The following is a 20,384-nucleotide window of genomic DNA, read 5'->3' as shown; positions in this document are numbered from 1 at the left end:
GATAGAAGGAATCACTCCCTGAAAGTGTCTAACTCTTATCAGTGACTATAGAATAGAGCCGGGGTGACAAGAGCCACCCAAGTACTTAAAGCTAGATGAAATCAACTCACCTGAACTGGACATTTATCAGGCACTTTACAGGAACTGAGATGTTCAGGATAAGATGATTATGCACACTCACATTTGTCAAACCTTGAGAAACAAGGCTGATATTTTAAAACTTGTGCATCTAGAATTAGCTACTTAAATAGAGTTATTTCCAGCATTCACTGGCATCTGGAGATCAAGACATGTGTAGCATTACTGAAAATAACACCATTTTTCTTTAGCTACATAGTCCATGCTTGTACATGGTGATTAAAACACCATAGCTATTCAAGTTTTTTTCTTGCAGTTTGGCAGGAACAGTATAAATTCAATACATTGATTAGAATCAATTTACATAAATAGAATCTATTTTACATAAAACTAGAAATAAGAAATTTCAGTTGTAAAGACACACCAAAAAGATAAATGCTTTTGTCCATCAATGAATGCATTTGCTGAGCTCAAGAAATGGTGGTTTGGTGGTTTCTCCTCAAAATAATAGAAATATGGACTGGACCATAAGAAATCTGGATACAGCAGCAGCTGATAACATTTTCTTTTCTTGGTGGTGAAATAAAACATTTGTGCTACACAGAGTTTATGAAAATACCAAGATAAATCCAGACCCTGGATTATTGTTCAACCTGAGAGTCTTCATTCAAGGGCAGAATTGTAGATAGAAGAGATTCCTCATTCCTGCTTACATGTAGTTCATTTTTATAACTGGAACTGTATGCAGAAACAATTTTCTCCATATTTTGGTAAACCTACAAATTGGGAAGAGAAAATAAATAGTATTTTCTGTTATTATATGCTGTGCTTGAAGAACTGTTTTTCTTCCTGAGAAGCCAGCACTTGCAAGGTGCAGCCTATCTCCTCTTGAAGGAGACATCCCTGCACACTGTCGAAGAACCACACACAGACCTGCCCATTACTTCTTGTTGACTCTAAAGGCAGCCCAGACAACTCGCTAAGTGAAATGGCTCTTCTCTGGCCAGAAAGAGTGGAGTTGAGAAAGGACATGAATTGGCAAACACTGATTTTGTTTTAACTACAACRCATCATCAAAGTTGCCCATCATTTCACAAGCAAACCAGGAGCTCCTTAGTATTACCAAAGTTGATTGACATTGGTCATGGTCATAAGGATGGAAGTGCATGCAGCCCCTGCCCAGCACACAAACTCTGTGYGTCTGTTGGGAGGGAGAACAGGAGAAAAGATCCTTTAGAGCTGACAGCTTCTGGCAGCCTAACAGGCTGCAGAAGATTAAAGGCTACAAAGACCAGAGTAATTTATAATCCCCACATGCCAAAAGGTTAACAAGGACACTGTATGCTGGGATATAGCGTGTATAGCCCAGAGCAGACAACCAGAAAAGAACCTATAGTTTTGAAAGGACAAGATGTGAGTCCAGGAAGGACAGAATATGGGTCCTCAGATCTTTCTTATTTTTTAACCCTCTAGTCAAAATGTGGCAGATGGTAACATCTGAGAATAACACGTGGCCCTCGTTCCCTAACAACATGGGTAGCACATACCTACAGTGCCCCCACCTCTGGGACCCCTGGAACATGATCTAGGCTCAACTCCTCCTATCTGGTAGCTATCAGCATTACCAAGGCCAACTGCACTGGCTTCTGCACCAAAAAAAAAAAAAAAAAAAAAAAAAAAAAAAAAAAAAGCAGAGTTCTGTGGGCAGGGGGAGAGAGATTTTAGCTACCCAGAGTCACAGTGCAGACAGTGGCAGGAAATAAAACCTCATCAGGGATGTCTGGATTCCTTCTGATGGCAATGCACAAGTGCTCTTGCAGAAGTTTCCCCAAAGTCTTAAATAGACCCATGCGGAATAGTTTCACAACATAGTGGTGCACTTTAATGAAAACCAGAAGACCATTTCTCCTGAAAGAGCCAGAGTTTTGGGCCACAACTTACCAATGTGCTACAGCAGCTACTAAAGCTCTCTGTGGTCTATGAGGCTACAAAACATTTTTATTCTTTCCGTGTTTACTTACGGCTCCTTCTGCCTCAGCCAGCTGACAGACAAGTGAGAAAACCAGCCAAGAAAAAGAGGGTCTTTCCCAGAGTTAAGGGCCCAGCAGGACTGCATTATGTAATAGCTACAAGAGCAGACAGGTGATAAATAGAAACATATTAGCTGTTGGAGTCTACAATGACTACACAGAAGAGTGGAAGTTTGGTGGGAATTATGAGGCACCAGAACGTTTTATAAAAAGAGTCCAGATTARTGTGTTGCACCTAAGAAAAACAAAAAGAAAAAAAAGAGGAAAAGGGATCAAATTAAGAATGATGCTTTGCTGGAGCCCCTAGCAAAAGCCTGGTAATCAAAGTAGRGCCAGGTTTTCACCCTGGCTGGCATTTACTGGCATGCTGATGTTGTTTTCCAGCTATCGTGTAGAAAATAGTTGGAAGACAATTCTTGTCTGAGACCAAATCTGCYTCTTGTAGGCTCCCTCATCTTGTGGACAGTAAAATTTCTTTATAGAAACACTGTAGGGAGTCACTCTTTCATAGTGAATCTCGTTATGGAATCTGACCTTGCAAAAATCTTTCTGAGGTTGAAATACCACCTTAGAGATTTTATATTTCCAACCAATACAATGCCTATCAGCAGAAGTCCTTTGCAAACTTATGTCAATAGACTCCCCGGTATTTATGGCCCATGGCAATCCTTTGTGGGTTTCCAGGCACTGTCAGACAGACCTACGCCTTTAACGACATTGCAGTCTCCACACGGAGAGCCTGAGAACATTACAGTGTCACATCAAGACATCAGGTCTCTTGGTTGTTTCTGAAAATGTCTGCTAGAAGAGCTCAGAAAGCCCAAAGTCCTCCCCTTTCCTCCATGCTCCAGGTCTCATAGCTCCCTGGCACCTCCTCTTTCAGTTTGTCCCCTGTGAGTCTCCCTCTAGGCAGAACCCATGAGGGTAATACAGTTATATAGATACTGAGAAGCAKTCTGGAAAGCATTTCTGCACTGACAGCACAGGAACAACATCTCCCTCCAGATACTCCTTCCTTGTWCTTTTTTTCTTGTCCTTAACAAGATCCCTAGCTTCCTGGAATTAAACATAAGAAGGTAAAGGAATTAGGAAAAAAAAAAAAAGAAGAAGAAGAGAAAATTTACCAATGATTTTTACCAATGATTTAGTTGATATCTAAAATAAATATGGTATAACATCGCTTTTGGAAAAAAAAAAAATGTAAAAATTCTTATTTGGTCTGAAAACTAGAGAGTTCCCTGAGAAAGGAAGGCACAACTGAACATGGGTAATAAATTAGTYCTTTCAAAGACATATAATCTTTAGTGTTAATTATTTCTACTTTAGGACAAAACCTACATGATCAAGYAGCCTTTTTCAGAATCAGAAGAAGATATTCTCAACTTCTGAAACTTTTTTGAAAAGGCTACAGTGTATAATGAATAAAAGGTCATAAAAATAATGATCAAGTAAACCTAAATCCCCATGCTGTTTACTTTTCAGAAAATACACTCACATCTTTTGTAGCATAATATAGTCRGTCCATTTTAAATCCACTTTGAATTAATTTGTAGAAGTTGTTATCAACCTGAATACCAGGGTAGGGATTTACACCTACGGAAAATACTGGAGAACATCATTAATTMGAAAGACAAAGACAAGCAGAGTTCTTTTGCTGTTTTACAGAACATACCCAAAGAGAATATTTCCCATAGCAATGTTCCATAGGACCAGACATCTCTCTTTGTTGTATATGCCAGTAATAGGTAGAATTAATAACAATAACAGCAATTAATCTCTTATCTTCCTCAGAATACAGCATGAACCCATTTGATCCAGAAGCCACATTTATGTTTTGACTTGGTTGTGTGATTCCAAGGTCATCCTGTTTGCAGAGTGTCATATTCACACCATATTTTAGTGGAGTTCCATTTCGAGAGGGGGTGACACATTTTCAAACATTGCATATAGTGGATAACACAATCCTCTAAATGTAAACTGTTTTACAATGAAAAGCATTATCAGATATTTCTATTAAGAGTCTGGGCACAGACACGGGTCCTCTCAAAACTGGAAACATAAACAAGAGATTTCTTGTCTCTTGCAGTCGAGYGAGAACTTCATCATAAAGAGGATCAAATCTCAGTTCCTCCCTAGGCCTTGGTTATTGAAGTTTATAAAGGCAGCTCTTAAAGAATTCAGTAATTATACCAGTTTATATTAGAACTGAGAAGAGAGCTTAAAAAGTGATAGTTACTTCATGAGCTGTTAAACTGTTGCTGAATGCTTTACCTGGAGTTTTGATCCAAATGGATATTGTGGTAAAAGTTGAAGTTGTGCTGTTTAAAGATATCTGCCAATGTCCAATGAAGTTTTTCTCTCTTGCTCTGTAAGTAGTTCAGAAAATTACCATAGCAACAGTATTCAAATATCAAGTAGATTGGTCTTGAAGTAATTTGAAATGTAAATGCCCCCTACTATGTACAGCCGTCTTCCCATTAAAGTCCTAATAAGTCCTCACCTTCTCCTAGGATGAATCTGTGTTAGACATCTCAATCATCTTCCATTTCCAGGTGGATAATCTGCACTGATCAACCTCTGGGATGTCCATTTGGAAAATCTTTGTAACTGAATGTTCTCTGTGGTGCATTGACCAGGRTGGGTTGTTAATCCCTATGAAAGCACATAGAGACTTCCCCAAACTAAGGGCATGGGGGAGAGGAGAGCAAGGCTATGAAAATGCACCAAAATATCTAAACCACYCATAGTCAGAGCAAAAGATAACACCCTGCTAATTGAATTAGTGGTCTGAATTGGCACCATTTGACTTAAATTAATCCCTTTCATTTATCTGCATTAGCTTAATGCTCTAGAAATATTCTTTTCTTCCTGAAGGCCACTTAGGACTTGAGTGTTTTTGCTGACAGGATCTATGGGGGAGAAGGACCTTACAAGGGGATGTGTCCAAGCAGAGAACTGATCAGGTCACCTTCTAAAGAAAAGAAAAATAATTCCAGTTCTCTGGCCAGACAGGCCTGGAAACAAACCATTATCAGCCAGCAGAGTGAAAGGCCCTAGAAATGCTCAAAGTGGTCACACATCACCCTACAAAGTCTTATATTGACATCAGTGCTTTTGGCTGAGAAACACCAAATTCAGTCACGGACATTTCTGCCAGAAGGGTCAATGTCAAGCAAGGTAAGGCACACTAGGAAAAAAATGTATTTTTTTCAGAGGAAGGATAACAATGTAAGTGTTTTTGTACAAGGGATTTGGACGTGGCAGAAAGCACTGCTGTCCTACCCTGCTAGAGTGAGTACACACTCCCTGCAGCTCTCCAGCCTACACGATCACATCTTGGAGGGTGCTCCAGAAGGCGGTATCAACTACTGCCTGGAAACTTGCTATATAATTTCAACATAGTCATGATCTAGTTGTCTGCTTTTCTCTTATGCTTCACGTGTCTTTGCGTGACAGTATCGCTGTTGATGCACGCCAGGTAAACAAGACTTAGCTGACATCTTTGCTCTTTCTGATTTAATAAAAATCTCTAGCAAGTATTACAATCCATGTCATGGACAAACCCCGAGTAAAATCCTAAGACCTTCTCATCTTCTCCTCCCACTCCTGTGCACTGCCAACCAGCTAGACTGCGAGTTCTTGGGAGAGGAACTATCTATGTTTGTACATTGCTTCAATGATATGACAAGAAACACAGTAACTAATTAATGATAATATCCTGTTGCTTTCCTCCTAGCCCTTCTTTTCTCAGTTCTGCTCATTTTAATTTTGTTTTTACACTCAGTYCCTTGTAAAATTGTCTCATTTTCATTATTCTACTCCCTCTTATTTCTTTCTCTCTTTTTTTTTTCCTATTCTTTTAATTTTCTTTCCATTCATGTCAATCTCTTGGACAATTTTTCCATTTCTTTCTACAACGTCACAGTTTGATAAGGAATGTGATTTTGTTTTCTTTTTTAAAATATGGTTTCTTATGTGAACAAAATAATGTGGGTACAAAGGTACCTTACACAAGTGGTGTTTTTCTCTTAAAGAAGTGGTCTGTACTAGTGCCATTACCACTGTTCAAGGAAAACCTCTTTCACTGAAAGACTTGTATCACTTCATGTCAGTACAATTAGAAAGGATTAATTTCTGTACACACACAAGGCCTTAAGTTTGCTTTCATGTCATCCTTATCTTATTCTAGGCCAGAGAGAACAACAAAATTGTTTGGGGAAGAGAGGGAAAAGAGAGAATGTAAGGAAAAGAGGGGAGCAGCAGCCCGAGGATACATATTTTATTATGACTTGGATGTTTTTAACACTGCTGTCAATGGCCAATTTTTGACACTTCTGTACAGGATTCCTCATTAGTTTGATGATTTTAGTTGGTACCTTTCCACAATTGCTAGTTACCCAATACAGTGCAAGCTCCTAGTAGATCGCRATGCTTTTATGGCTTCATCATTTTCAGCTCAGACATTAGAGCTTCTTTTTCTGAAGTGTCAGATTTTTCTGTTAAGGTAACAACATCACAAACTATTAAACCTCCAGCAAAGAATTCAAAACACCAATTATGATGCTTTGTCACATCAGGACTTCATTTCAAATTAATTGACCTGACAGTAGGTTTAGGAACATCCTAAAAAATTATGGTATAGTGTAAAAATTAAACCAAATATGGAAGATCAGGTGGGCAGTGGATCTTTTTATGCTTGGGAAAGCAATTCTAAAATGTTAATATCTGTAATTAGGCTGGCAAGAATAGCGTAAGTTAGGTTGTCACAAGCACACAAGMAATGTCAGTGAAGCCTGTTGGAGGGATATGCTAAGGGAAAAAGGATTTCTTCTCAGTTGTATGATACACAAGCAGTTGTGTTTTAACAGATAAGAAGGCCATTCTGTTTTCACTAATAGCTTTAAGGTTGTTTTTCAGTAAATTATCAGTTTTTATGGTCTAAGTGAATTGGAGATATGGGCCAAAATGACCCAGATGAAATTCCATAGAGACAACTGCAAAGCTGTGGACGAAGGAAGATTAAATTTAATGCACACTTACAAAGAAGATAYCAAGGGGTGGCAAGTAGGGCTGGCAGCAAGGAACTGCATGGGAATATGGATCACCAAAGTGCTGGTGCTGCAGCAGAGGCTCAGTCTCCGACGTATTACCAGGATGGTGGTATGTGAGATTCAGTTGGTAACATTCCTGTTCTTCTTGGAGCTGGGGAGGCTCACTYGTGCACAGTGCTTTTAAGAGAGGTGAAGACAGTCTGGAGGAAGGCCGGAGCAGAGCAGGAAGGAGRATTAGAGACTCAAGAAGCCTGACCCACAGGGAAGGATAGAAAGAAATTATTTTGTTTAGCYAAGAAGAAAAGACTGCAGAAAGATGTGTGGGAAATGTTGCAAACAAGCTAGCTCAGATAGAGGAGGCAAGATAACAGTGTTAAGTAGCTAAATGGAGTGCAACAGCTGGACAGCACTACAAGAAAAAGRGATCTTGGGACCAAATCTGTAGAGACACCAGTATAACCCCCCARGCTAATTCGCACTACAAAGTGCCATACTTCCTTTTTAGGTCAGCATAACTTCAGCCTTCCCCACACAACACAGATCTTCACCGAGGTGTAGGACAAAACACAGCTTGTTGCACTGAGAATATGCTGCAGTGGTACCTTTTACAACTGAAATATTTGAAGAAGAAACCAAGCTTTGTGAGATACAACTGGCTGTATTTTAAGGAGTTTCCAGCACTGCTTCTGCTTCAGAGCCACTAAAACACATTACTGCTTGTGAAAGGCAGAGTTTACTGTACCTTTTGGTATTTTGACTGCAACTTGGACTGAATCTCCCACCGTGCTAATTCCATTAGCTCTTGCGTTCACCACTTTCCCAAAAGCCCCAGAACCAAGAACCTGTAGTGAGCTTCAGGAGATGAACAGGAGCAAACACAAGGCACCAGCTTCAGCTTCAGCTTCAGCTTTTTCCAAAGCTGATGTGTCTAAGTTTCAGGCAAGTAATACAAAGAAAAAAATAAAGAAGCAGGCCCCAACTTTGCCATTGCTCCATACTGCAGTTCCTATTCTTGTGAAATTTCTGCTGGTTTTAATGGATGAGACCTCTGCTTTGAGAATGAAGAAGAGACAAATATCCATCATTCATCCACCATTCCACATGTTGTATTCACAGTGCTTGTATTTTGCCTATAACAACCATTATGTTGTCAGCTAGTTAGCCATATAGACGTTACTGTAAGTTCTCTTTTATCACCTTTAATTACCTTGAGAAAGCCTGTGCTAAAACACTGGCTTACAGTGCCTGACAGGTTAATTAAACTCTTTTCACAGGCTGAACCAACAGAACTGTTTGCGCAGCACTCTGTAGAGAAGGTTGTTGCTGTCTCCTTTATATCTAAAGTACTGCTTGAAATCCATGACCCCAGCGATCTCTTCTCTGGTAAGAAGTTCTGAATCGGCTCAGTGATTTCTTCTGCACAGCTGAAAAAGAAAGGAGTCCAGTTTGGATTTTGGGCTCATATTGCCATTTTCATGAGGGAAGGTKAGTTGTTAAAAAAGTGTCTCTCATCTATGTTGGGAGTATGGATGGGCTTGGGTTTTATTTTATATTATTAGAATGAGATTTAAGAATAGCTGCCAGTCTCACTTTCAATTCCCTGRGGCCAAGGGCAGGTGATTTGGAGGTATTTTGGGTCGAAGGCTCAGCAGCTGCAAACCAGCAGATCTCAGTAGAGTTATGCCAATTAACGTGCCACGGAGTCTTGGTCGGTACCATACATCAGGTGGAGCCCTGCCCGTCACTGCTTAAAGCCACGGGTCTAGTTCCTGCTGCGGCTCCTGGTCTGTGTGAGAGCATGACGGGCAGAGCAACCTGAGCAGGGGTGAAATGGGCTCCCATCCATTGAGGTACTCCCATGTTAAACCAGTGTCTGTAAGTAAATAAATACAATTCATTCAGCTCTACACGTAGGATTAGCTTCTACAGATGGAAGTGTTTTTTTTTTTTTTTTTTTTTTTAACAGAAGACCGGTTAAGGAATATTTTAAATTCACAAGTTGGATGTTTTCTTTCATCTTCCATTTTTGCACAAATAGGTTGATGTTAGGAAGACTTTGCAGAAGTATGGATGAAAAAATTGTCGTTTTTTAAATCTATTTAAAATACTTGAAGACTTATTCGTAATCTTCAAAAATGACTTAGTACTTTTCTACAACTGTGAGATTACTATTTTTTGATGTATCTAAAARTAACAACTGTTTAATGCATTAAACAGCTTGAAACCTCCTCAGCCTCTCTGAAATACTGGGGCCTGATTCATTGCCCCAAATAAATAGAGGAAATAGAAACACTCTCAAYAACTTTATTGAAAACACTCTCACTAACTGTGCTGTGATGAACTTCAGGTGGCTACACAGATATATCACCCAAAGCTTTTTGATAYATTTTCTGAATGTGCTATAACTGTGACAGACAAAGAGAAAAACTTACATAGGACTATGTAACCCCCTAGACCTAGTGCGGTTAATTTCAATATAAAGAGCCTAAATACACATCTATATAGATTTCATTTGATTTCAACAACAACAAAAGAAAAGAAAAGAAAAGAAAAGAAAAGAAAAGAAAAGAAAAGAAAAGAAAAGAAAAGAAAAGAAAAGAAAAAAGAAAAGAAAAGAAAAATTGAAAAATTTCGCTTTGGTGGGAAAAGTTTTGGTTTGGTTTGGAAAGTTTTGGTGATCTAGTCCTCCTACAGTGGGCCACAGCTTCCCATTTTACAAGTGAACAAAGGTGCATTTTACACCTAGCTTGTCACAGGCCAGTCTTCATTTAGTCAAGGATAACTCAGATACAGTCCTTGCAATGAAGTCAAGGGAAAGAAAATTATTTACTTAGATGAGTTCAGTTCAGGACAGTTCCTCCAAATCCAGGATGAGTCAGGGTAACCGTTAGAAATGCAGGAGATATGCTTGAATGTTAACTGCATGGTTTAACTGCATGGTTACCTTAGGTTTCCCTGCAACAAGGTAATACAAGACGGTTTCCATCAACACTTCAGTGACTAGACCCATAGTGTTTGTATGATGATGTTACATCTGCTAAGACCAAGATCTGCCCTGTGTTTCCAAAATAACYCACACACACATCAGTGTGAGAGCTGGTACAGACCTCAGTCCCACTGCTTCCTCCAGCCGCCGTGCTTTGGTTCTGTGGGACGGGAGTGTGGGTGAGCCAAGGAGAGCACCCACTTCTCTATATGAGCAGCCAGAGCAGAACAGTGGCAGAGCCAAAATTAGAAGTCCCAACTTCTGTTTTTGCRGCTCAGAACAAGAGCTGCGCCCTGGGACTCTGCAGAGAGCCAAATTCTGTCTGTCTTGCTAATACAAAATGTGCATAGGGGATCGCTGCTCGTTAACCTGAAGGAATGGCAAGATGCTGCAGTCAGAAGAAAATGAGATAACCAAGAATGCTGTACAAGGCTGTGTACATCTGCAAGTCATGGGCAGGAGCACACAAGACTTAGCATATGTATTACATGTCAAAAGGTCTGTAGACTAACTGAATTAACTCACAAATGTCATTAGGAAAAAATGCCACAAATGGACTACGGGAAGCTAACACCTAATGAGTATAACCATTTCCTCTCACTGAATATTTCCGCCATTCATGTGGTCACCACAGCAGTCACACTTTGTAACTCTTTGTAGCCATGTCACTGTATTTCACAGGCCTCCTAGGTTTTGTGGTTTTCTTAAAAAATGCTCATTTTCTCAATACATGACTAATTTCTCTTACTCTATCTTCACTTTTGACGGCAGATTAAAGGAAGGAGTTAAAAAAAACCCAGTAACTTCTTCCTCAGATTTGGTAAGGGTAGTCTTCCTTGGCATTCCTCATTTTATTTACATAATTTTGTTATTAAAAATGGAGGAACGCCAAGTAAAAATGTGATTCTTTTCATGCCTACACTGCACAACTGAAATCCAAGCAGTGGTGTTGGAGAAGGATGCTAACTGTTTATGGGTCCTGCTTCCCATGTTGGTCAGGGATTGAGAACAGGCTTTCTGTGTGAGGCTGCGTGACCGCAATACAGGCTCCTGCCTAAGAGGGTATGGGATGGAGACTGCATCCCCAGCATGGCATTATTTATCCAAACCCAGCATCTGGTCTGGGACCAAGTCTGGGACTGAGATGTTCCTCTCCCCTGGGACTCCTTGTCTCTTGCTCTCTTGTGGCAACTCCTGGGGTCCACTGGAGAAGAGTAGCCAGGACAAATTCCAGATATCAATGAAAACCTGGGAGAAAATAGCACCCCAAAGAYCTTCCTCAACATTCTGGGACAGATCCTGTGCTCCCCTCAGGCAAACCAGGACCAAGGGTGAAAGAGGCCCTGAGGATACTCATGAAGASCAAAATTAGAACTGCTAAGGTTGCAGTGGCTCCTGCACCAGAGATACTAAAGCCAGCAGATCCCTGCCCTAGTTAYCGCTGCATGACACAGCATGCTGCAGTGTGCACCCCTAAACCAGAGGCCGGATGCCAGCTAGCTGGGTTAGCCCAGCTCAGCACAGCTGTGCTGAAGGCAACCCAGCTCAGTGACAACACCGTTCTAGTGCCGGCTCTGTATTCAGACCCGATCCAGGCCTTGGCCCGCTAGCCCCGTGCTCTCTGGACAGTAGTTGTGGCTGTGGGCTTGTCCAGGCACAGTGAGAGCAGGTTTCTCTGCACCCACCAGACGGACTTTACACCTTTGCCAATAGGCTAGAGTTACTTTGCCTTTTAAAACCCAAGCCTCAACCTTTCTCTCTAGGAGTTCACATCTTATTATATTAATTGTATGGATATCTCAARTGATCTAGCTGTATGCATTAAATTAGGCTATCTTGCTGCAACCCGACATGCAGTACAGGAAAGTCAAAAAGTCTCCCAGATAATTTTTACAGAAAATATGAGACTTGATTATTAAAAKTACAATTCAAAGCACCTAAATGAGAGATGTTAGGAAACTGCCTTACTCTTGGTGAAAATAGATATCCAATTGAATGCTCAGATACTCACGTATATAGACATTTTTAAAAACAAAAAAATAATCTGATTCAATATCTAGTCAGAGATCACTCTGGAACCTACTTTCAGAGGGCTGGAAGACCCTCAGTCCAAAAGGGTTGGAAAAAACGAACTTTTAAATACATCTCCTCTGTTGTAAGACAYAGCAAAAGGTAAGATAATACATGTAAAAACAACATATTAGTTCCATTTACATCAGTGGTAAAAACCCTAGTGAGAGACACCAAAGAGATTAAGATTCTCATCCCCAAACTTTGCCAAATCATTATAAGGATTTTTTTTGCACTTACTTTTCCCATACAAAGTGATCTTTTTGTCATGACTGTATCATCATTTTCTGCACAAAACACATATACCCCAGGCTGGTGCTGACGGTTGCAGAACTTCGACGAAATGCTGTGGAGCAAAGAGAAGGAAGGAAAAGGACAAAAGRTTCTCTTGAGAGCGATTTTAGATGCAGTGCAGACTGCAGTGAAGATATGTTTGAAACAATGCAACATCTTCTAATGAAGAAGCCAGAGTAAATTATTTCTAATTAAGCAATATAAACCCTTAAATGTTACTCTGTTACTGAGAGGATATGTTTTTCCTACAGTATCAATTTCATTCTGCAATTTGCCTTGTAGTTCCTGCAGTGCCTCTGGGCTGTAAGGTTGTGATTTTGTAACAAATCRTTTGGAAGACAAGGTCTAGAAGGCATCCTGGCACAGATGCTAAGGGTGGCAAACACACCACTCCACAAAAGATTTTGATGTGAGCTTCAAGCCTACACGATAAATAGTACTAGGATATAACAATGAAACAGAGAGGCTTATGTAGGATCAAYGTCTTTGAAAGGAAAGAGCTGATGGATACTCRGAAATTATATCTTCGTCAGAAGTTCAATGTCTATAAGACAAAGCACCAACAGTCAAGTATATCTTCAGGAAGAAGGATAGCCTTCTACTGACCCCTGTGGCTTTWGGCCAGATGGATGGTAGCAAACCGAGACCTAAACCATACAGGAAGAGGCTTGCAACAATCAAAATGGTGAGGGAAGGGTCCTAACGAGTCCATGGGCAAAAGTTAGAGGACAAGGGAGACTTAGAGGTTCATTCATGACTGATCTTTTGGATTATTGGTTTTGGGGACAGGGAGGAGGCAATGTATCATCTTATGGAGAGGGCATCCTATTTCCATCCTTTTTCATCCAGTTATTTTTGTCAGGATTGCTGTCAGATTTAAAAGGCAGTTTTTGACAGTTCATGGATATTAGAATAGCATTTAAGGAGAACTTTGTTGCTGGCATTTTGGGGGCAGATATTTTGGTTGAGAGCATAGGGCTATAAAACCTTCAMTAGCTTTGAGTGTTAAAGGCAAGCAGACACATCAGGGAGTCTGTAACAGGCAGAAAAAAAGAGAACTTACACTGGTAGTCTGTGGTGTAAGAGAAAGCCCTAACTAGCACTGAATAAGAAACCTAAAAACAGGATGATTCCTATTAAACAAGATACATTTGAGTGAAGAAAGATTAAGAAACCAAGCACCATCTTGCCTTTCAAAAGGAAGAAAAATCACTTTGGAGTCACTGGGAATTTTACCTTCTGCTTAAGGCAACATCTCCATACATTATTATTGACATTTGAATGTCTCCATTTGGAATGGCCTTAAAGATGTGCCTGAACTCAGTGATTTCTTAAAATCAGGTCTATTCTAAGGTATCTCGAAATGGATACCTAAGACAGGAGAAACCACAAATAATTCATCACTTGAAATCCTAATTGACCATGAGCCAGCAATGTGCYCTTATGGCCAAGAAAGCCAGGGGTATCCTGCAGTGCATTGGGAAGAGTGTTGCCAGCAGGTCGAGGAAAGTGATCCTACCCCTCTAATCAGCCCTGCTGAGGCCTCATCTTGAGTATTGTGTCCAGTTCTGGGCTCCCCACTACAACAGAGACATGGAGCTACTGCAGAGAGTCCAGCGTAGGGCTATGAGGATGATCAGAGGGTTGGAGCACCTGCCCTGTGAGGAACGGCTGCGAGAGCTGGGCCTGTTCAGCCTGGGGAAGAGAAGACTGAGGGGGGATCTTATCAATGTGTACAAGTACGTGAAGGGAGGGTGTCAAGGGGACGGGGACAAACTCTTTTCAGTTGTCCCATGTGACAGGACAAGAGGCAATGGGCAGAAATTGAAGCACAGGAAGTCCCGCCTGAAGGTGAGGGGGAATTTCTTCCCTGTGAGAGTGACGGAGCACTGGACCAGGTTGCCCAGAGAGGTTGTGGAGTCTCCTTTTCTGGAGATCTTCAAGGCCTGCCTGGATGCCTGGACCCTGTCTAACATGTTCTAGGTGACCCTGTTGAGCAGGGAGGTTGGACTAGATGATCTCCAGAGGTCCCTTCCAACCTTACTGAGTCTATGATTCTATGATTAAGTCCTAATGAAATAAGGACAAATTTATTTTATGAAAAGTGTCACTGGTACCTGAAGACATAAAAAACATGAKAGGATGTGGGATAACAAGCCATATATTTAAAAGAAGTCATTCTGTGTATGGAAACTCATTTGCTCTCAGGAGAGAAGTGAAAATCAACAGTGTCCTGAAACACACAGACAACAAGAGCACTTAGAAAATTCAAGTTCTGAAGGAATCTCTGATAATATGTAGGGACACTGACAAAGATGAACCCTTGAAGTTAAAACCTAAAGAAGGGGGCAAAGTTAATTAATGACATTTAATATGATCTGTAATMAGGAGGAACAATCTGACAAGGAAAGAGCAGAAATCAAAAAAGGAAAAGAAAACAGGAAATGAAAAAGGATATGAAAGGAATGAAGTAGAAGTGTTGGGACACAGGATTACCCAGAAGTGAATCAAAATATGCAAAGTTAGAATCATAGTATGTTAAGATGTCCATTTTTTTCTTTGTTTTGAGAAACTGTCTGCTTTAAAATCGTTTCCAAATCTACATTTGTGCTATAAACRTAGAGTGCTATATTTTAGGCAGAATCTTGTCACCTTACTACCCAGTTTTGCCCTGATAACATTATCAAACTGAATAAATATCTACCCCTACCCATTTTCTCAAGTGAGATATGYCTATAAAATGTTAGTATTTAATCAAAACAGGATAGCTGTGGAGAATAGCTGTRTGTTGACTAAATAATAACCAAATTCATGTACTTTTCTTTCTAGCATACTTTTCTATAAATTAGTACAACGATATTTACTTAGTTGCCTAAACAGATATTGAAATATTTAGTGCTTTGAAAATGTAAAGTGATAAATAAATGCAAAGTATAAATACTAAATGAATCTAAAACAAAAAAAGTGCTTAATCCACACCATAGTCAGATGGATGATTGAGCTGAAGATGCTTTCAGGTCCAGCTCAAGTGATGCTTTGGGTGGTTAAGAGCAGGAGCCTGGTGCAGGCTGAGCCAGCCCAGGCTGTGCTGCACTAGGGAGATGCAGCTGGACTTTCCCTGCCCGGCAGGTGGTGATCACCACTCAGGGAAGCAACAGTCATTTCTGTGCTGAAAAGGCTATCTGAAGTGACTCATAAATTCCAGCCTGTGCTGCAACTGCACCTTACTGATTAATGGGGGTTACCTAAGCTATTGCAGAGTTCCCAAAATTGTTATTGTTGGCCCGTTCCATAGCACCTTCTTCTTATCTGGACTGAATTTCCACCAGCTGCCAATCATCCAAGCAAAACTCTCTCCCACTCATTCAGTGAAAAGACAGTCCATACCAGCTGCAAAGCAAATAAACTACGCATTATCAGYCTGACGGAGGTACCTATTGGACAAGGATGAGCGAATGCTCATGACTGTCCTGTGACACTTCACTTCCAAAATCAGATTTGACCACAAGGACAGATCTGCCTAGCCTACATCAGCATTGCAGATTAGTTACCAACACCCAGTTATCAAGCACAATCGAAGTTTGCTGACAGGCCTTGCTTTATCAGCAAGGACAGAGTTCCTGTGTCCATTGCCAGGAGATGATAATTTGCTAATCTGAACTGAGCTGTCTCTGAACCATGTGAAGGTCTGACTCCAACACTCCACCTGATCCAGATGAAAAGGCCAGTCTTTTGCAAAGATGACTTGACAAGCTAGCAGATAAAATCAAGTATACCAAAACACTAAGAAAACACAAAAAGTGCTAGCAAGGCATAGTTTTAAGCAAATAACAAKAGAGGTTTAAGAATATGCGAAGGAAGAAATCTGTGTAGACGCGTTAAATCCTGCCTATCTCTGCCTAGCTTTAAAGCTAAAACTTTGAAAGAGCAGCTTGGCTTTATTTTCATTAAGGTGAACTAGATCTGTTACCTTGAAAGCCATGGGACTACTCTGAAAGAAACTCTGAAGGAAATTAGATAATGTTATCAAGAAACTAGAAAGCCTAGAGAATGGAGAAAACATTAGCCTTAAACAGTATTCATGCCAGAATTTCATTATAGGAAGTAACAGAAAAGGTAGATAACTAACAGGTTTATTCAAAACATGTTTTGCAAGAGCGGAAGAATACATGACCTGGGTGATTAGCAGAACGGTATGTTTCTGTGGCACAGACAGAGCCTAATAGATTTACAGAGGGCCTGGGAAACTACAGGGCTCTGGATTTGATTTTAGCTATTTGAAAGATACTGGGAACATCATCAAGAACAGGATGACAAAAAGGGAACAAATAGAACCTGTGTTTCAGGCAGAGAACTGCAAAAGATCYGTAACTGCACAACTGTGTCAGGGAGAAAGCAAATAGCAAAATGCATATAACATAMAAATGTTGCAAAATGCATAACTCATAAAGGAGTTTATGATCACACAGAGAAAAAAAGTGATTCTATAAGTTACCTACACAAACTGTCATTGAAAACCAAATTAATGTTGGAGTACCCTCGGTAACCTTGCTTCATCTCTTGGCCCATCCACTTATTAAAAATATGAATAGACTACAAAATATGGACAAAAATCAGTTCAAAGGAGAAAAAAAGAGGAAATATTGTGAAATTTTAGCAAAATATTCAAGTACCTGAGTCCATCCACACTGCAACTTTGCTCACGTGGAAATGTGTTTTGGGAAAACAGCCACATGCACCTAATGGTTGGATATGCTGTAAGGTTAACTTCAAAGCAAAACTCTTCTTCACCAATTTCAAAATCCTCCCGAGGTCAGTTATGTTTATAAACCTTTTTTTTTTGGAAAAAAAAAAAGGTATTATGTTACAAACACATTGTTGTCTAATGGAGCAATTTYGACATCCATGTGTTTTTAGCTTTAGTTATCACAAGCAAAAAAAAAAGCGCTGTATTACATCATGAAAAGGCATCCTGTTTATCAAAACGAAGGTAATGCTTCAAAATAGGATTGAAATGTTGTCACTGTGTTCATCTCCAGACCAATGATCCTAGCCTTTGTAAAATCTGCTAGAGTTGCAGATTTGGTCAGACCCAGAGCCCTCAACCATTTCTCCCCTGCCCACCCTCCAGAGCCACAGGGCCAACAATTCCACCATTACTTTGTTTTAGGCGTGTGTTCCAGGGGCTAACACCTGCAACTCCTSGCTTTCCTTTAATAGGGAATGAAATCATGCAGCGCCACCAGCATAATCAGATGTTGACTGTAGTTATATCTCCTTCCCTGAAACGAGCTGAAGATTTTGCAAAACTTCTCTGAAGATTTTACAAATGAAACTTGTAGCCACTCCTTTATTTCTCAATCTAAATTAGAAGTATTTGATGAAAGACAACAGGAATGTGGAAAAGTGTTCTGAAAATGTATGAGAATCATGAGCCACTGCTACTTCCCTTGCCAGGGTGGAATTTGTTTCACCTATTGGAGATGTCTGAAGTTCAGTGACCCACCAAGCTCTTTGTTTGGACCTCTGCTGCACTCTGTGGAATGAGATTAGCATGGCTGAATTTATCTAATCCTAAAATAGACTCCAAAAAAAAAAAGACGTACTGAAGCATTCTCTGGAAATGTCTGTCTCTTGTCACTGACTGCTGAAGGAAGTTAAGTCACTGCTGGGGCTAGATGACTCACCAGGTGAAATGAATCTCACCCAAAGAGACTGATCAGCACGCAAAAGTAGAAGAAGGCCTTTCTAAAGGTATCAGTGGGGTTAGGATCAGCTCTGTTAAAATCATATAATCATGTAGGTGGGAAYGGAGCTCTGCATGTGTCCTGTCCAGCCCTTGCTCCAAGCAAGCTGGACTAGATCAGGTGGCTCAGTGACTTGTCCAGGTGAGTTTTGGGTATCTCCAAGAAAGGAAACTCTATAACATCTGGTCATCCCATGCCAGGGTTTGGTCAGCCTTATAGTGAAATACTGCACTATAAAAACATTKCTAGATTGAGTTTATTTTGGGAGTTTTCCTTCTGTTTGTAACTATATTATTTGGCATATTTTTTCTCYAGCATCTTGATTTAAAAAATACTAGGTGGAAATTCCTGTAGAAATCACAAAGAAGTTCAGTATTTAAAAATATGAAGCAATTCTTTTCATGTCTATTCTCTTCCTTTTTGATATTAAAGGCTTAATGGTTTTATAATGTGAATCTTCATCTTTAAAATGTTCATTTGGACCTCATCTTTCCAGGCAGAAAGTCATGGGATGTGTACTATTAGCAATGCAATCTTCCAAGTGTAAAGACTTTTTCTCCAGAGTGTGTAAAGAGACCTGGAACATGTATGCTGCTTCTTTGCAAAAGAACTCAGAAAGAAAAGTAGCTTCTTTCTGAAGCAGAGAGAAAATAGTACATTTTTTTGCTCAATTGACCATTTTTTGGTAGGTTTAAGTGTTTTTCTACCACAGAAATAGTGAACATGCTTACTTAGTAATGATAGAGAGGTGAATTGAAATTCCTGAGACTGGAACTGAAGTTTTCATATCCCTGTGTTTAGTGTATTTCTTTGTTTGTTTTCCTTTAAACTTAACATATTGCAAAATAATTTGTATATTCCTGAATAAAGATTGGGTAGTACTAAGAACTCTTTGTTCCCTGCTGGTGGAAACTGAACATGGRAACAGCAGACATGAAGAGCCTTGCAGCTGCAGCTATTTGCGGGATCTCTATTGCATTTTAAAGTGGGCTAACCTCCCTGCCTGATGTAACCAATTAAAGAAAATGAGATAAGTTGGTGAAATATCAAGCACAAAGAGAAAATCAGAGYGCTCTGGCTGCAGGGCATTGTTAGGCATTAGAAGACTACCTGTCAACGTACTTAAGTTGGCTAACCTCCTTRGGCAATACAGGGTAAACTAGCAGACAAAGTTTTCTCTTAGTAAAGTTGTATTACCACCATTTCCAGTGAAGCTATGGCTGTTGACTGATGGACAGTGATGGTTTAAAGTTAGGGCAAGGTGGTTATGACTTCCATCTGTCCAGCCAGTGGTCATTTCAGAGACTGCAACCCTATGATAAGAACAGTTGAACAAAACTCATATCACTGCTGAAAGTGAATCTGAACCGTTAGCACAAATCAATACCAACAAAGGGTTAAGCCAGTGAACTGATCTTTTCATCAGCAAAGCCAATGAACGCTTGCAGGTTTTGTTGACATTTTAGGGATGATACAGAAAATCACCACGGTATCTTAGTCAAAAAAAGTTAAGAAGACAGAATTGAATGCTGCTGCTTGAGAAAGACATAGCACATATAACTGAAGGGTTTGGAAATTATAAATGCCATCATTCAGAAATATAACCCTCCAGAGAGAGAGAGATTCAAACATCTCCTGTCAATATGATACCTACTCAAGCTAATTATTTAGTAGGGATCCAGGAAGTCTGAGCTGTGATCACTAGTATGAAGGAGGAGGAGGATCTTGCCCTAGCTCTGCACAACCCTCTCTTGCTTGCCCTCCTATTCGCTAATAAACTATGCGTAGAAAACAAGGCCAGGTATCATACTTGGCTATTGTGAATTGCTACCCAAGTTTGTGCTCTGTGGTAGGCAGGAGCTGAAAAGAGGATATTGCACTGTGAAACTCATCTCTGGAGGGACTGTGGTTAAGTATTGTCACTTCGTATCTCTGCCTAGATTAGGTGTTGTAAACTCTAAGGACAACTACATTGAAAGTCAAACGTGTGGTGAATGCCTTGGAAAGCTCGGTTTTCGAGGCTTCATGTCCTGACTCCTTGCACGCCACTCAGAGACCTTGTCACTGTGCCTAGTTTAGCAGCTTGGCTCTGACTACAAGCTTCTTTTTTATGTCTTATTGCCAGGCT

The 20,384-nt window shown here is 40.2% G+C and overlaps 1 protein-coding gene across 1 annotated transcript in view; it reads right to left on the bottom strand.

The window, feature by feature from the left end:
- Window positions 1-719: 719 nt before the first annotated feature.
- Window positions 720-20,384, bottom strand: part of FLT3 (fms related receptor tyrosine kinase 3) — a 30,084-nt gene continuing 10,419 nt past the window's right edge. Inside the window, 16 exon segments of the mRNA XM_085321790.1 lie at window positions 720-854; window positions 2,100-2,167; window positions 2,170-2,204; window positions 3,584-3,701; window positions 3,781-3,835; window positions 3,868-4,027; window positions 4,386-4,538; window positions 6,511-6,604; window positions 7,902-8,001; window positions 8,400-8,583; window positions 9,990-10,091; window positions 12,217-12,224; window positions 12,456-12,561; window positions 17,183-17,321; window positions 17,324-17,340; window positions 18,347-18,362. Of these exon segments, the coding sequence (XP_085177916.1) occupies window positions 720-854; window positions 2,100-2,167; window positions 2,170-2,204; window positions 3,584-3,701; window positions 3,781-3,835; window positions 3,868-4,027; window positions 4,386-4,538; window positions 6,511-6,604; window positions 7,902-8,001; window positions 8,400-8,583; window positions 9,990-10,091; window positions 12,217-12,224; window positions 12,456-12,561; window positions 17,183-17,321; window positions 17,324-17,340; window positions 18,347-18,362 (1,490 nt within the window).

The sequence above is a fragment of the Rhea americana genome, unplaced genomic scaffold, assembly GCF_003343005.1.
Source record: "Rhea americana isolate MKP2758 unplaced genomic scaffold, rheAme1 scaffold_71, whole genome shotgun sequence".
Taxonomy (NCBI): Eukaryota; Metazoa; Chordata; class Aves; order Rheiformes; family Rheidae; genus Rhea; species Rhea americana.
Note: the sequence above shows the minus strand (reverse complement) of the source record. Positions and strands in the feature narration are given on the sequence as shown.